We start from the raw sequence: 17,107 nt of genomic DNA on the forward strand, positions 1-17,107 counted from the left end.
CACACACGATGACAAACCCTTCCATTAAATTGAGCATTAATGTCAACATTGGACTGAAAGGACGAGCATCCTTCATCTCACACACAGACACACAAAGACACACACACACAGAGACACGCGCACAGACACACACAGAGACACACAAAGACACACCAGGCGTCCTGTGTGCTGTTTGGACTCAGAGGAGTCAGACACCAACTGACCAGACAAATGTTCTTTTGCTTTTTCTCTCAAAACACTGCCGCTGGCTGTGTGTGTGTCTATTTCTGTGTGTGTGTGTGTGTGTGTGTGTGTGTGTGTGCTGATGCCCTCCCACCCTCCAGGTTTGTGTGTATTATAGCGGCCCGCTGCTCCTGTGTCCTTTGATTAAGGTCAATTTCGTTAGTAGGGTTGGAAACACATCCCCCACCCAAACAAACACACACACACACATTTCATCTGAGTCAAATCAACCATCCTGTAACGTTTCCTGTAATCAGCATGTGGCATCTTCGCAAAAAAGCCATAAAAGTGTTAAAGATTAATGCAAAATCAACAGGCTCATGTCCACATCAGGATTTCTGTCATTTAAAAAATGGATTCATGCATCTTTATCTGCTGACCGCGTTTTTCAAAAACTGTATTTCTGCTTTACACTAAAATGTTAAAACCTTCCCAAATACGAGGAAACAGCGGTCCTGTTCTTGTCCACAAACGCTCGTGTGTTGTGCTGAAGTTAAAAATAGGCTCAGGCTGTAGTGAGATGGTGCAGCCCGTCTACCAGGTGACTCACTGGGACACAGTTTTATTTAACATGGCGGCGTGGGAAACCGCAAACGCTCTTGAGGAAATGAGGGAAGAGCTGAAAAAAAGCAAAAATACAAACAGAAATAAAGCTTCCCTCAAAGATGCTCTGCGTAACACGATGTTCACCGCGTGGTGGTGAGTAGCAGGTCTGTGTGACTGGAAAAACTGTTCAGAAGTAACAGGAACTCTGTGCTCAGGTGTAAACAGTACAAACAATCGATGGTTGGCATGAAATTAGTATTTAAAAATGTTAGTATAGAAAAGGATATTGTACTCATATATCTGCGTATACACAGGTTACAGATCCAAAGAACACGATAAACTAGAAAAACTCACTGCAGTAGTACAACAATCCAGCGATGAGTAGCACAGAGCTGTCGTCTTAAGTAGAATAAAATAGAATACAATAGAATAATCCGTTAATTGTCCCACGAGGATAAATTTGGTTGTAACAGCAGCAGAATAAAATCACATATACAAACAGAACAGGACACAGAAAAAAAAAATTTACATCATGGACAGTAGTTACAAAAACAGAGTACTGTACAGTTATTAAGATTAAAGTATAGGGTTGTTTTTTTTAATATAAACTGAGAAAAATAGTGTGCAAGTTAAGTAGTAGTAGTTAAGTAGTGGCTAGAGACATAAACATAACAAGTGGATGGTGAGTTTATTGCAGGTGTAGAGATTTATTGTAGGTAGAGCGGAAACCTGTAATGAGTTCTGCCCAAACAGAGAGGGAGAGAAAAACAACCAGTATCCAAAACCAACAACAAACCCGAATGGGAAAACCTGAGAGACATGGAAGACCATGACAAATGTCCAAAGAAGGTGTCACATATGCCAGCTAGCAGCAACTAACAGGCGCTAACACCTGTTAACAGAGGCTAACAGCTGCTTACAGTGGCTAGCACATGCTAACAGCTGCTAAAAGCGGCTAACAGAGGCTAACAGCTGCTTACAGTGGCTAGCACATGCTAACAGCTGCTAAAAGTGGCTAACAGAGGCTAACAGCTGCTTACAGTGGCAAAAATAGTAGCTATGCTGATAGAAAAGTTCAGGATATCCTCAACAGCTCACCTCAGTATGGTTGTCATCAGATGAAAGTGAGTTTCACTCATCAACATGTATTCCCAACTCGGACTCCTCTCCCAAAATTTGCAGCCTCTTCCAGAGTAAATAGACGTGCACACATAAGTTCCTTTCCATTAGTATCTACTCGGATTGACTCGCCACAGTCCTTCGCAGGTTTCACGGTTTTCCATTAGGTTCATGGTACAAGGTACAAGGTACTAAAATAATACCTGCACAGCTGAGGCGCCAAGCAGTCCAAGCAGGTACTAAAATGTGACGGCATCAGACTGCATGCTATTGATTGGTTGGTCAATGGCATCGCTCGATGAGTCATGCATCTCGTTCACAAAGATCTAAATTGCCATTTTGGAAACCTGGCAATGAAAGAAACGGCTACAAAAAACAACACAGTGTTCCCCGAGTCTGATGAAAAGCCACAGACCGAGCAGCAGGTATGTCTTCGGCTGTGTTGTAGCATTTGTGTCACATGCTAATTACGTGACGTAATGCTTCGCCGTGTTGCTATAACAACGACCTCACACATTATGTGGGACTCGATTGAAACAAAACAAACAGTCAAACTGAGTCGAGTCATGGCGATCATGCCGAGTTGATCTGAGGAGGTATCAATGGAAAAGGCGTTTTATTGACAGCTGAGGTAAACGGCGGAGTGACAGCCTACACATGCAGATGAGATGAACAGAGGTCCGAGCACAGCAGCCACAGTAGCTAGGATCATGCACTAGGATTGGGAGGAGTAAGAAAACAGACTTCAGTTGGCTGCAGCCTACTGACATAACCTAAGAGCTAGCTGGACTGGCTAAAAGCGTTGTGTCAAATACTCACTGAGTCTGGAGTAATTCAGGACTTCATGTGACTCTTTGTTCTGTCGCATATGTGTGGCTCTTTGTTTACACTGTTTAATGCAGTGTGGCCCAATGGAAAACCTGAGTTATTCATCCATTTCCTCTTCTGAAAGTGAGTGACTTTACTAATTTTATTGATTGATTTATTGGTTAGCTGTTGGAATTTAAAGTCTGAGTGTTCAGACTGCTGCTAATCACAGACATGATTTGTTCTACAGCACAAAATAGATGTCATTTGCTGGACTGTTGTGAAAACCAGTAACTCGGTTAAATTTCCCTTTTTCATTAGATTGATAAATCTGAGTGTAAACATGTCTATTAACTCGCTGCCCACTGTTGTTTTCATCTCTGTGTCTGATAAGAAAGAAGATAACGAATTTATTTAACCACTGACCACCAAATATACTTCCCAGATTACACAACAACTGCGTCATGTTGCCATGGCAACTTTATTAAACACATATGCAGTTATCATTAAATTAGTTGTGGTGTAATTTTAGGTAAAAGAAAGCGGACAAATCTCCACCATCTTTATGGTCGTCGGACCGTCTCCTAACTTAGAGGATGAGTTTCATTCAGTGTTTGTAAAGCTTTCTCTGAGTGTCTGAGCGATTTCCTCCTTTTAAATGCCCGGTCGCGGCAGATGGCCCCGCCCCTCCCTGAGCCTGGTTCTGCTGGAGGTTTCTTCCTGTTAAAAGGGAGTTTTTCCTTCCCACTGTCACGTCACCAAAGTGCTTGCTCATAGGGGGTCATATGATTGTTGTGTTTTTCTCTGTATGTATTACTGTAGGGTCTACTGTACAGTATAAAGCACCTTGAGGCGACTGTTGTTGCGATTTGGCGCTGTGTAAATAAAATTGAATTGAATTTTGTATTTGTCCAGTTCCCGCTCATAAACTTGGAAATTAGTGCCAGGGTGTTCACTCTGGTTAAGAGGGACAGCGTTCGATCTTTGCTCTGATAACTCACGACTTTGATGAGGATCTGATGCAAACATCTTGTTTATCTGGCACCACAGGACACCTTCAGCACCTGTGGACTCCTCGCCCTGATGGTTTTAGCAGCAGGCGTGGGACAAACCCACTACCAGGTGCCCAGTTTGAATGTCGTAGCTGATGGCTGTGTACAATAATTATGAATATAAGACAACATATGTTCTATTTTATTTATTGAATTTTTGTTAAGCATTTAAAATCAAACACGTGAGCTCGATGAATGTAACATACAGTATGAAATGTAGGTCCTGTAAGTTTAAAGCTCTGAGTCACAACGAATCAGAAAGACTTCACCAGCTTTCACGAGTGTGTGTGTGTGTGTGTGTGTGCGTGTGTGTGTGTGTGTGTGTGCGTGTGTGTGCGTGTGTGCGTGTGTGTGTGTGTGTACTGGATGACATTACTAAAAAGAGTCGACATGTTACACAGCAGTGGAGGTTTTAAACCCTCCAGCGTCACACACACAAACTCACACACACTCGCAGGCTCTCAGCTTGGCTCTGTGCCCATATGCATGACAAGACCTCTGGGACCCCCTAAGCACACACACACACACACACACACACACACACACACACACACACACACACACCACCACCACCACCACCACCACCACCGCTCCCATCCCCATCTAACTCGGCAGCCCAGTGCCTAATAGCGCCCAACATCTTCTCCTGTGTGTGTGTGTGTGACTGTGTGTGTGCGTTCATGTGTGTGTGACTGTGTGTGTGTGCATGTGTGTGTGCATGTGTGTGTGCGTGCATGCGTGCATGTGTGCACACGGCTGTGGCAGAAAGAACACTGCGACCTAAAAACCCAGCTCACTGAGAGCGACTGCACGCCGAACAGAAGGCTCATCCAAGTGTAAACACACACAGAGTACAGACCAGCGTGAACACACACACACACACACACAAACACACACAAGGCAAGTGGACACATGCAGTTAGTCTCACACACACAGCAGATGCAGACAAATTAACACACAAACTGTCGCACTCAAAGAGAACAATGGTGCTGTACACACACACACTCCTCACACACACAGTGTGTGAGGAGTGTGTGTGTCCAGTGTCCTCTTTCAGCCTGACAAATCTTTACTTTTCCAGAAACAAGAAATTCAGATCATGTGATGACCACTGAAGCGTCTCCATGACGACCGGGGGAAGCCATGCTTCCTCTCAGACTGAGTTACTCAGAGTTGCGTTGCTGACATCTTGTGTTGCACGAGTGTACGTGAATCCAGACACACATTTATAATCTGAACGACTCTCAGCTTCTAAAAATGAGGCGGGCGCCTGTGGGAGCATTTAAGATGGTATTTCTGTTTATTCTGAGACCTTAAAAGTGATTTCAGAGAAAGTGATCAGAGACCAAATGAACACGGAGAGACCATGTGGAACAATGACCGCTCTTCTGTGATGACCTGTGATCAGAATCCCAGCAGTGATGGGAGTTAGGACCAGACCCCGAGTCTAGATGGTGGTGTTGAAGATGAAGACGGAGGCTTGGATGGAGCTCTGAGTGACCAGGGTGAGCTGAAGATGAGTAAAGAGAGACAGTCAAGTATCACAAAGCTTTTGTCCAAAAGAGTGGCAGCAGCACCCGAGAGCCTCGCCGCTGCACGCAGACGGCATCCTTTAAAAACGGTGCCGGTTACGGTTTGAGACCAGACACGGCCTGGCTGCGCTACAGACGCCGCCGGGCTGCACGGAGCGCGCTCAGTGTGGTCGTGTACAGTAAATATTTTTACAGCACAGATCATGTTGGCTTCATGTCAGAGTCCTCAGCTGTCAGCACAACACCGGCCCCTGGCAGGGAGAGCGACGAAGAGCAGCGAGAGAGCCAGAAAACCCCGAGCACAGGAATGCATCTGTTATCACAGCGTTCAAACACTGCAGTCAGAATCACTGCTTTACACGTTTGAAATGAAAGATCATTCAAATATTACACAAAAGAATGAAATAAAAAATGTGTTTAACATCAAATGTAACACTTTTAAACACAGTTTTATCATCACTGTTTGTTTTATTTAGAAATGTATAGAAATCATAAAGAGGATTATAATGAAAGGTGATTATGAACCATAATATCTGCAGAAAGTCCTCAATTAAGTAAAGTGCTGCTAAATGTGCGCAGAGCTGGCACAGCAGAAACGAGAATCCATTTCCTCTTTACATATTTCTACGTTAATGTCACTGTTAAAGCTTTTTATGTCATTCCAGACGTTTTATTCTTCACTTTCTTTATTTTCAACATCAACTGAAAACCACAAATACTGAAATACAGCAAAATCCTGCTCCTCACATACAAGGTCTTAAATAATCAGGCCCCATCTTATCTTAATGACCTTGTAGTACCATATCACCCTATTAGAGCGCTTCGCTCTCGCTCTGCAGGCCTACTTGTTGTTCCTAGAGTATTTAAAAGTAGAATGGGAGGCAGAGCCTTCAGTTTTCAGGCCCCTCTTCTGTGGAACCAGCTTCCAGTTTGGATTCAGGAGACAGACACTATCTCTGCCCCCTATGAGCAGCACTTTGGTGACAGTGGGAAGGAAAAACTCCCTTTTAACAGGAAGAAACCTCCGGCAGAACCAGGCTCAGGGAGGGGCGGGGCCATCTGCTGTGATTGGTTGGGGTGAGAGAAGGAAGACAGGATAACGACTGTTTGCCGCGAACACTCGTTAAATTAATGAGATGTAAATGTTAGTGTTAAACTGCTAGAGTTTCATCTTTGTCTGACATAAATCTGTATTTTAGGGGGTTAAAGGTCATGTGTAGGATGATGACCTCTGCGTTCCCCTGATGATGTCCGAGGTCGCGAGCTGACTGTGTGTGCGTACTGTTCCATCGGTCTTTGTAGGAACACTGATGTGAGGACTTTTTGGACAGTAAGGACACGTTTGCGTTGGTTGTGAGAGAATCAGAATGCATCATGTCAGCGAGTGTCAAGACAAGCGCACACATGTGTGTGTTGTGTGTTGTGCCGTGCTCTTTGCACTGGATGTGCCGGCACATTCGGACCCCCTGGCTCCAGTTGGGATCAGCGTCCTTCAGGAGCAGGACTGACGAGCTGCTGTTTTCTATGAATGTGAGTCTGAACTGACTCACATTCCTAAACTGGATTTTTGCTGCTTAAATGCTTAAATGTGATGTCAGATCTCTTTCTCTGTCCTCACTGGCAAAATGCAGAAGCCAGTTGACATGTTGACCCTTCCACTGGGGTTACTGGTGTAGTAACATCCACCAGCGCCCTGTTTTCATCTCTTGCCCACCGATGCCGTCTTGTTCCAGTAGCCCACTTCTCATCAGGGCGTCCTGGTTCCTCAACACCTGACACAGACCTCGGGCAACGTCTGAGCTGGTATGGCTTCATATTTATGTCTCTCGCTGATGTCCGAGGTGGGCTTGGTTAGCGTGGAGGGTCTAGCCTATTGGGAGTCAAACCTACGACTCCCGTTCCAAAGGTGTGTAGACCAAGAAAGGACTTGGTCTGAATAGAGTCTGTGTGTGAGTGTCCTGAGTGATGAGGGTTACTGAGACCGTGGCTCAGATTGGTGAGGTGCGTGGGCAGGGGTGAGATGTGGGGGGATAGTGGTTGTTAACAGTCCATTATGGCGATGGCCTCCAGGGGTGGGAGAGGCCAGTGACGTTCAGAGTGGAGTTAATGACCCTCTGTGCAGCCTTCATCTTCTCAGTCGTGTCCCCTAAGTACCAAACACCAGGCAGGTGTTGTCACTGCTGATTTCAAAAGGATCTGATCAGTTTACAGGAGGACACCTGCCCATCATTACTGTTTGTAGTTTTTAATGGACTACATGTTCCATGAGCTCCTCAGCTGGTGGTGAGATTTTCCTTTAAAAAGCTCAGGAGGACGACATGACCATGTGGTGAGGAGGCGGACGGAGACACTGCAGAGCTCTTCTGTTAAAGGGACATTTCTGAGCTCGAGTCTCTCAGGATGTCTGCTGATGACTCAGCCGGAAGCAATCTGGTGTCGGTGGACTTTGAAATCTTCGGTCACGTCCAGGGTCTGTATGTTTAACTCCCTTTTCTTCCTCTGCTTCTTAGACCTGTTGGCCTCTGAGAGCCTGTAAAACGATCCACTGCTGCTTAATTTAGGAACAAGCTGGGCTGGCCTCACTTTCACTTCTTAGAGCCTCATGAATGCCACCAACTTCACAAAAGCCCAAACAGACCACCTCTGTTAGGCTGTGTAAACAAGAAAATGCACAAAACACAAATGTGACTTTTGGAAACAAGCTATTAAAAAATAGCAGCTACTAATTCAGACTTTCTTTTCTCTCCTTCTTACTTTGACAGGCGTCTGCTTCCGAATGGTGAGTTTTCCTTGAGCTCTCTTTTTGCTGCGATCACCTCCTGCTGCTTCCAAAAACCAAATCCCATCCTCACCAAACCCACAGCTCAGTTCGAGGCTCAGTCTGCACAGAAACGTAGCTTTTTCTATGCATCTTGGCCTTTTGCACACATGTAAACGGTGTCTCGATCATCCAGGTAAGGAAATCCCAGCAAGCTGATTCTGTTCATCTGGACGTTTTCAGTGGGAGAAGCATTACGTCATCATACAGGTGACTTCTTCAGTCTCAGCTGACTGCAGGTGTCCAGCCTTACATTTGCACAGTAACTGAAAGCAGCCCGCTGACTAACAAGCGGCTGTGAGGTCAGTTTTTTCACCATAAATATGCTGTCGTGACCATTGATCCATGACCGTGACACTTCGCATATTAATTTACACAACTGGCGACACGATCAGGTGTGGATTTCACAAAACTCATCAGGCTACAGTGGGGGAAAAAATCCCAGTGAAAGCATTGAAATAAAACAACCTGCTTTAGCTCCTCCCCCTTTATGTCAACTCTAACCAGCTGTTTTTATTGGCTGCCCCTTCTTTATGACTAAAAGCATGCTGCATATCGTTCCTCTGTGGAGATAAACCAATAAACTAGAAGGATTATCCAACACACAAAACAGACATTAAGTATATACAATTTTTTTAATACATTATTTTATTGACTTAATGTTTTTATGTCCCACATCAATCTTTGTTTAACATCCAGGTTGAAGGATTTTATTAACTCCTTTCTTCCCGTCACCAGTACACAGAGAAGGAGGGTCTGCGGCTCGGGCTGGTCGGCTGGGTGAAGAACACCTACAAAGGGACGGTGGTGGGACAGGTGCAGGGTCCGGCTGACATGGTGGAGGAGATGTGAGTGCACACTGACACGCCACAGCAGGCTGGTGCAACTCTCACTGCAAAGTGCTGCGGTGATACTCTTTTTCAGCCACTAGATGGCGACCTTTGCCTTCACAACACAACGGTTACCTGCTTCAGGTCTGTTCTGTCGCGGCAGCAGATCTGCAGGCACCGACGCTTTGGTTCAGGAGATTTATGAGCAGTTTAAAGAGTTCTTGTTCTCATGCAGGTGAATTGTTAAATATTAAATACTTGCGACCACACTGCGGGTTCTTCAAGCAGAGCTACAGGATTTATATCTGCTCCCTTTGGTGATGTTTCTGCCTTTGTTTTTCCAGTTGAACACTAGAAACTCTGAGTTCCCAGCTGTCAGTGAATGCAGCGTAATGGTATCAGATCTGGAACTGAAGCCGGGCTCAGTTTGTTTTGAACGTCCCATCCTGTCCGGGGGGAGTGATGTCACTGGGTGGGGACGTCCGATTTAGATGACATCACCACCTCAAGGGATCTGCTGATGCTCCTTGACATCACACACACACACACACACACACACACACACACACACACACACACACGCTCCTTGCAGGGCCAGGCGGGCGGGGTCCCCAGAGGAAGAAATGGCACAAAAACAGATTTCATTTCAAGCTTCAGCATAAATTTTAGGAGCTGGACGCTTCAGTCTGAACACAGAAGCAACTGCAGGCATTAAATGTGTTTACAGGCTGGTTACACACATGAGGAACTGTGATTGGCTGTATTACAACAAAAGCACATCTAACAGTCAATAAGACTGTAAAGGGTCAGGGTTAATACAGTTCACACACACACAGCTTCTCTCCGTTGTATATCGACTATTATTTCCATGTTAACACACTTGCTTTCACGTCCTTCCTGTCGACTCCACTTTCACCACGACCTCACTTCCTGCCAGGCCTGTGAAACGGGATCCAGCTGTTCCTCCAGGCGTGCAGGAGGAACAGGAGGGAAATAAGGAAAGATGAGGAAAGGAGAGCAATGCAAACGTTAGGCTGTGTGGAGTATGGAGAGCGAAGGCTGGCGGTGGGAGGTGAAGCAGTGGGTGGTTTCTATTTATTCCTCTGGGAGCAGAAAAATTTCCAGAGCCGAGCTGATGAAAGTGAAGGAATGGAAACAAAGAGAGAGGCGGGAAAATCCTGACGTTAAACTACAAACACTTTGCAGTTTGCTGAATTAAAACACTGGATATCAGCGTTAGTTGTGGGAAATATGGGATTTAATCCAAATGAATGGAAAATTTATGTGTAATCAAAATATGTTGCTGGGGCAAATGTGGCACTGATTTAAAGGAGCAAACCCGCGGCTCCCACCCACATGTTGGCTGTTACTGTAGAAAGTATGTCTTAGTTTAGCTTGTGGAGTGTGTGTCGGGGTGTGTGTCCTGGGAGCCAGGAGCTTGGTGGTGTTTGTGGACACTGGAAAGTCTGCTCCACGTTTTTCCACATAGAAATTCCTCAAACTGTTAGAAGTGACCAAGAGAGCCGGGAAGGTGTCGTATCTTAAGTTGGCAATAAAAAGTTTAATTACACGAGAGGAGCTGCCTAACGCGCAACCACAGACCCAACAGTGGGGAAAAGCAGCCTGAGCTTCAGCCTGAGGTTACAGCACGTTCACGGAGCTCATTATCAGAAACTTCCACTGTAACAGGAGATGTTTGACAGGAAATAAGGAAAAGCAGAATAGACCCACATTAGGGAGTCATTCGTTGTATTCAAGGCTACCTGTCGTTAGAAAAATACATTTAACTTATAGGCGCTGTAAAACCCTTCCAGGTCTCCTTACATTGGTTATAATCAGGTCGATGAACATGTTGTGGTTTTGTCACAAACCTGTAAAGAGAGTTATTTGGCTCGGATCAGCAACAGTGTGTGCTGCTGACTTCCTGTTAGCATTGTGTGGAATATACCGTACATGAGGACAAGGTCACTGTAGCCAACATAAACTAAAGACCAAACCTAGACGATGAAACAGATCTGGGGTCACTGAAGCAGAAGTGATAATATTTGTGTCATTTCAAAAACAATCAAATAAAAGAGCGCATGCAGGTGAGTGCGGTCGCAGCAACGATGCTCTGGCAGAGAAGAGTTGCAGCTTCCATTAACAGGCCAGTGCAGGACAGCTCAAAGGGAGAAACTCCACCCAGGGGCGGAGCAGCAGAAAGGACTACACCTGCGACTCCACTTGAGGCTTCACCACAAGGAAAATGTTTAAAGAAAAACCTGATGTCAGCCAGACGCCGCACCACGTCGTGTGCCGCTTCTTCTCCAGTTTTCAGTCTTGAGTTCTAACTTCCTGTCTCTTCCTCCTGCACGTCTGCCTCTCCATGTTTCGTTATTGCTTCTCACGTCTGATTTCAGGAATCATTTATCTCTCGTGTGTAGCCGTACCTGCCCTCCTGGCTCATGTTCTGTGATTATTGGTTTCCCAGCTGTGTCCACTTCCCCTGATTGCTCCTGTGTACATGCAGCGCTGTCATCCCCTCATCGCTGGTCATCGTGTTCTTGCATCACGGGATTAGTTTTCCTTTTACCTCCATCTTCTTGCAAGTTGGGTCCTAATTCAACACTTCATGGCATTAATGATTATAATAATGATTAGATTTTGGGGGGAGAAACACAACTTAATGGAACCATTTTTAGTCTCTCCGTGTGGTAAACTGCAGCACAGCTGGCTGCACAGCTGGTCTGATGAGGCTTTGTGTATTTGCATATCAAGATTGAGGACGTCTGATGAGTGTGAGTCAAACACCTTCACTATGTTACCTGTTAGAGAGATCACAGATCCCCGACAAACACCAAGACCTAAACTAACAGTGAAAGTGATAAAAAATAAACTTAGAGTAAAAGCTAAACTGTAATAACTCGCTGCATGAGACCTTTGGGTGGTCGTGCACAGGGTCAGTGCTGACAGAAACGATGCACTTATGATGTAATAACTGGAAATATCTTGCTTAGGGCGGAGCTTTTGACATAGATGGAGTCCTCGCGAGTGTCGAAGTGCAGCTGTGCATGAGCGGATCAGAGAGAAATGGCAGCAGATTAGAAACCAGCAAACATCCAGCTGCTGGAGAATTAGTGTTAAGCTGTGTGTGTGTGTGTGTGTGTGTGTGTGTGTGTGTGTGTGTGTGTGTGTGTGTGTGTGTGTGTGTGTGGACAGTAGAGTAGTGGGTCATGGAGCAGATCGGTCCACTGTAGACAGAGTTTGGCAATAAAGCAAAACTAGGACAGCCACTCTCTCTCTCTCTCTCCCCATCCCCACTCTTGTTCTCATGCTCGCTCGCCCGCTCTCTTTGGCCCGCCTTCAGTCGGTGCAGCTACATGGACGTGACCCTGATCCCCTGCAATCTCCTCTAATCTACACACGCCTGCACTCGACCAAACGCTCAGAGAGCTGCTGCACAGCAAACTCCCAGCGTTATGTAAAACCAGAGGAATGTTTTTATTTACCCATCATGCCTTTGGTCGTCCAGATGCAGGCCTGACCCCCAGTCGGCTGGTGGGGCCTTCTTTTCTGGTTTTGAACGTTTATGTCCCTCGAGCAGTGAGGTCAGGAACATCGGTATCAGGACTCTGCATTTTGAACTCACAACTTTATGGTTTTGGCCGTCAGCATGTTGGTGTTTGGAGCCGGACGTGACCGTATTTGGACGAGAGGTTGGCGTGCTAAGTTACCAGCTAAGAGTAGCTGCAGTAGTTACCAGGTGCCATCCATAGACTGTATATAGGAGCATCACACAGACACTGAAGTCAGCCAATCAGTGCTCAGTAAGAACCAAATAAAATCCTAAAACTTCACTCAGCAAAACCAGAGCTCAGCCTTCTCGGACGGTCGGTTAGTGCAGTGAACCTAACAGCAGCTCTGAAAGGCAGACAGTTTTACATCAGAGTCTGTGGTGATTAAAAGCAACTGGATCCACGACTAGTTCCAGTTTTTACTGGACTTGAATGAAGAGCTTTCTGTGGACCGACTGAACTCTGACAGCAAGTCACCATCAGCTGCCGTCTCTGTGAAAGCCATTCCATATCTGCCTGTAGGACACGCTGTAGAAGCTGCTGTAAGCAGCTCACAGTTGCTCTGCAAGCCACTTTGCAGCCCAACTCCACCCCAGTTCTTCCTCTTCTTGTTTTTTTCTCACTGAATCGCCATGATGCCTTTTCCTTTCTGGACAGTGGTGTTGATGCTGCTATCAAAGCTCAATATAAGTGTCTGCAGACATAAATAATCTTTTATTGGTTGGTGCAGGTCTCAACCAGACTGATCCTGAAGGAAATGTAAAAATGTCACGAACCTCAGGGAATCTTTGACAAGTTTAAGTAAGAATGTTTGAAATATTTAGGCAGCAACCACAGAAGAGTCGTCCGTGACCGATGACCCACCACTAAGCTGTGATCATCGGCCGTCACAGTAAAAACAAAAGTCTCTTTTCTGTCTGCAGTGCGTGTAGGACTTAGACCCGTGTACCATAAACCTGAACTGCACTCTCTTCTTTCTCATTGGGTCCTTTACAGGAAGGTGTGGCTGAGCAAAGAAGGAAGTCCCACCAGCCGGATCACCAGAGCCTCCTTCACCAACCAGAGGTCGATCGACAAGCTGGAGCTCTCCGGCTTCAAGACTCGCTTCTGACCAGTGAAGCAAAGATCCTGCAAACAGCTTCTCCACCGTCCCCTGGAAGAGGTCAGAGGTCAACGATGCTCCTACAGATTCAATGAATGAAGACTTTGGACGTCATGAAACCACTGCTGCTGGTTTATTCAGAGGGTGACTGAGAATTTATTTATAGTTTTTAATAAGTTGGATGTTGGCTTTGTGTCTCCATCTGTACAGCAAGCACCTAAAAACACTGGAACCATCAAAGCCTGATTTGTATGAATTAAATATCTTCCATCGTCTTTACTTCTCGATGACGTTCATTATCGACTGTGGCCTCTACATTAAGTTGCGTAGAGCGGTTTCCACACGGGCTAAGATAAAGTTTCAGGCTACGATCGAAGGCCTTTAAACTAAGACGCAAAAGGGTTTGTGAGACGTGTGTTATTAATGGATTTGCATCGTACACCACTGCGTGATGTAAACAAACACGCCCCTGCAGTGATGTCATTACATAACAGCACATCACCTGATACGATTACCTGCCATCTGATCCAATTAAATCACAGCGAGAGGCTCCCGGATCGGCAGCAACAATCCCCTGAGGCAGCGGGAGCCCCAGAGCAGCCGTCACCGCAGCAACGGCCAATCAGAGCCAGCGAGATGTGAAAATAAAAACAGCTGAATGGTCCTTTAAAGGCTGCGTTCATCAGGAAATATCTGCAGTTACAGACGCACACCACGCTGTGCGTGTGTGTGCTTAGAGAGCAAATCTCCATGGATACACTGTTGGACGTGGACGCTTGTTGTCATGCCAACCTGCCCTGAGACCTTACACACAAACACACACAATAAAGACAATTGGAGATTAGAGAGGAGGAGGTGTTCGTGTTTTATGAGGATCTTAATTCTCCTCAGAGCCTGTGCACATGTAAACACTTTGTTAAGCACACCTAGCTACAGTCATGCACATCTCATACACGTTAGAGCAGAGAGCAGAGATGTGGTGCTCAAAAACCCTGAATTCAAAGACGCTGCTGTCATTATGTTTGGTGACCACTGAAAATAAAGATAATTCAGATAAGCATCTGTACTTTTGAGCGTTTCCTGGCCCACATGTGACACGACGGGTTTAACAGGCGTGATGAAGGTACCGTGTCGCCCAGACACACCTGTCATCGACTAACCGTGACTCTGTCAAACACTCAGTGTGAGCTGGTCGAAGACCTTGGCTGTTCACGGCCAGTTTATGCCCCGATGAACGGCAGCACATGCTGAAGTGATGTCAAATCTGCTTTGCACCGTCAGCAGCTCAGAGGAGCTACAGATCCCGAGTTCCTAAAAACAAGTCCTGGACATCAGCAGTGGACTTGAGTCACCTCCCTGTCACGACTGAGACCACAGGCAGATGTCAGGTCCCCGTGGACCTGACATCTGCAGCAGCTGTCCTCCTCCACCCACCTCCAACCTTCTCTCATTCTTCCTGCTACAACAAATAATAACACAGCCGCCCCCACACTCAGTGACGTGCCATGAGAGCGAGAGAGAGAGGGCCAGCCCACCCACACTCTTCAGTCTCTGTGGAAATGCTGGAAAAAATCCACCAGCCTTAACCTGCTCTTCCTCCTCCTCTTCCTCTCCCAGCAACCAGCTTGGCATCCCATAGTGTTCACCATGGAAACGCCACTCTGTCTGCAAAGAGAAAGAAAGAAAAGTCGTCTCCTCGCCTTCTTTCTCTCGTGTATCCTCTCCTCTTCTCCTTTCCTCGGCTTTGTTTATCCATCTTCTCCCTTTAAATCTGCCCAGCACTCAAACTGCCCACACACACACACACACACACACACACACACACACACACACACACACACACACACACACACACACACACACACACACACACACACACACCTGAGTGGGTGCTGACAGCCAGCTGTTACTAAGCAACATGTTGAAGTTGAGTGCAACTTTGCAGTGAAAGAAATGCTGACATTTCGCACAAACAGCATCTTCTGTTCTCCTCAGGGAGGCAGGAAACAAACAGCCAATCAGCGACCTAGTTGTGACCATCAGACACGGTTTTACCGTCACGCTGTCGACCGACGACGAGGCACAAACATGTTTTTGCAGCCAGCTGACTCACAGCTTGAAATGAAGTAACTGACTCTGATCTGCCTGCAGTTCCTCTGGTGTCCACTGGAGGCATCAGCAGTGAGTCAGTCCCCATAGACTCCCATGTTAAACAGTTCATCTGGATGTAAACGTGAGATAAAAGCAAAGGACGCTTCTTTCTGGGACTGTGAAATTTCTCTAAGAAGTTACTTTTCTCAGTAGATTAAACTGTGATGTAACTCGTTTCTTTTTCATGGAATTAATCTTGTGTCGCCTGTCCATGATATCACTGATGGAATAAATGAGAGTTTATCCACTCAGATGTAACGACAGGAAGTGAATGAGCAGCAGGCAGAAAACAGGGAGTGACTTCAGAGCTCTGCAGCAGCTGCTGCACGACGGGGAATTACCTCCACGACCTCTGACCTTCTCCTCAAATATGGCTGTGGTCTGTTAGACATTTCTACACGGTGTCTGGTATCTGAGTGATAATCCCACACACACACACACACACACACACACACACACACACACACACACACACACACACACGCAGTGAGCAGCCTGTTGTGTTCATATCTTTGTTAGGGCCAGTTTGAGTTGTAGACCTTGAGACTGCAGGAGTTTAGTGTAGACATCTGTAAACGAGACCAAACACTGTGTGTGCTGCTGCTTGAGGAACCTGTGATGTGGCCTCTCACTCTATAAACCGATGTGTCAGATGACCACAAAGGCAAAAAACATCTATAAAGAGACACAAAAGATCCACAGATGGATTGAAAATGTGCACAGCGAGGACTGCAGCAGAGGGCTCCAAGGCTCATTTTCTCTGATGTCCACTCCAACGTGAATCCGTCCCAACAGACTCCCAGAAATAAACATGTTTACAGCGTTTCCCACTTCATAACCACTGCACAGGGGTGATTAACCCTGACAGGCAGCTGTAGCTCGTGACTACCTGTTAGACTTTAGCTCAGTTCCTTTAAGTCTCTGAACTGGACGTCTTGTTCTGCAGAAATGAGTAACAAGAAGTTATTTTACTCATTTCTCAAGAGAACTGGAAAAGCTCTGTGTGGATAAATGACAAGCTCCCTGGATAGAGTATCTAAACACTGAAACCCAGGTTTGATCTTTGCTGCTTGCAGCTGTTGGTGGGAGTTTTTCCTCTTGTAAGGCAAGTAGAAACAATGAGATAATTAAGAATCACAAAGAGAAATAGTGTGGTGTCCAAAATGAGTGACACCCACCAAAGAGCCCACTGTAACACACTGAGGATGAGGCATCTTTACTTATTGTCTCGTAATCAGCACAAAACAAACTGTTAGGGATCACGAGTCCCGTCCGGCTTCATGCTTTACTCTCCCAGAGCAGCTTTGCATGACTCAGTCCAAAATCATATGTGTGGAGCTTATTCTACGTTTTAGCTCCTCCCCTTTAAGCTTC

General features: G+C 46.0%; 1 protein-coding gene and 1 long non-coding RNA gene across 5 annotated transcripts; one reads left to right on the top strand and one right to left on the bottom strand.

Moving 5' to 3' along the window:
• Window positions 1-303: 303 nt before the first annotated feature.
• LOC113035311 (uncharacterized) lies at window positions 304-2,133 on the bottom strand. Its single transcript, XR_003274336.1, has 3 exons — window positions 1,867-2,133; window positions 1,123-1,167; window positions 304-841 (listed from the first exon to the last, which is right to left on the bottom strand). It is a non-coding gene; the product is annotated as an uncharacterized LOC113035311 (long non-coding RNA).
• A 116-nt stretch (window positions 2,134-2,249) lies between these two features.
• acyp2 (acylphosphatase 2, muscle type) lies at window positions 2,250-13,857 on the top strand. 4 transcript variants are annotated; one of them, XM_026190797.1, is made up of 5 exons: window positions 2,404-2,838; window positions 7,588-7,752; window positions 8,041-8,057; window positions 8,835-8,944; window positions 13,477-13,857. In XM_026190797.1, the coding sequence occupies exons 1-5, from the start codon at window positions 2,784-2,786 to the stop codon at window positions 13,589-13,591; spliced, it is 462 nt and encodes a 153-aa protein (XP_026046582.1). In that variant the 5' UTR covers window positions 2,404-2,783; the 3' UTR covers window positions 13,592-13,857. The 4 variants fall into 4 exon arrangements, with proteins under 4 accessions (XP_026046585.1, XP_026046582.1, XP_026046584.1 ...); XM_026190800.1 differs by lacking the exons at window positions 2,404-2,838; window positions 7,588-7,752 and adding an exon at window positions 2,250-2,312; XM_026190799.1 differs by lacking the exon at window positions 7,588-7,752.
• Window positions 13,858-17,107: the final 3,250 nt, after the last annotated feature.

Source organism: Astatotilapia calliptera, chromosome 13 (genome assembly GCF_900246225.1).
Source record: "Astatotilapia calliptera chromosome 13, fAstCal1.2, whole genome shotgun sequence".
NCBI classification, from domain to species: Eukaryota; Metazoa; Chordata; class Actinopteri; order Cichliformes; family Cichlidae; genus Astatotilapia; species Astatotilapia calliptera.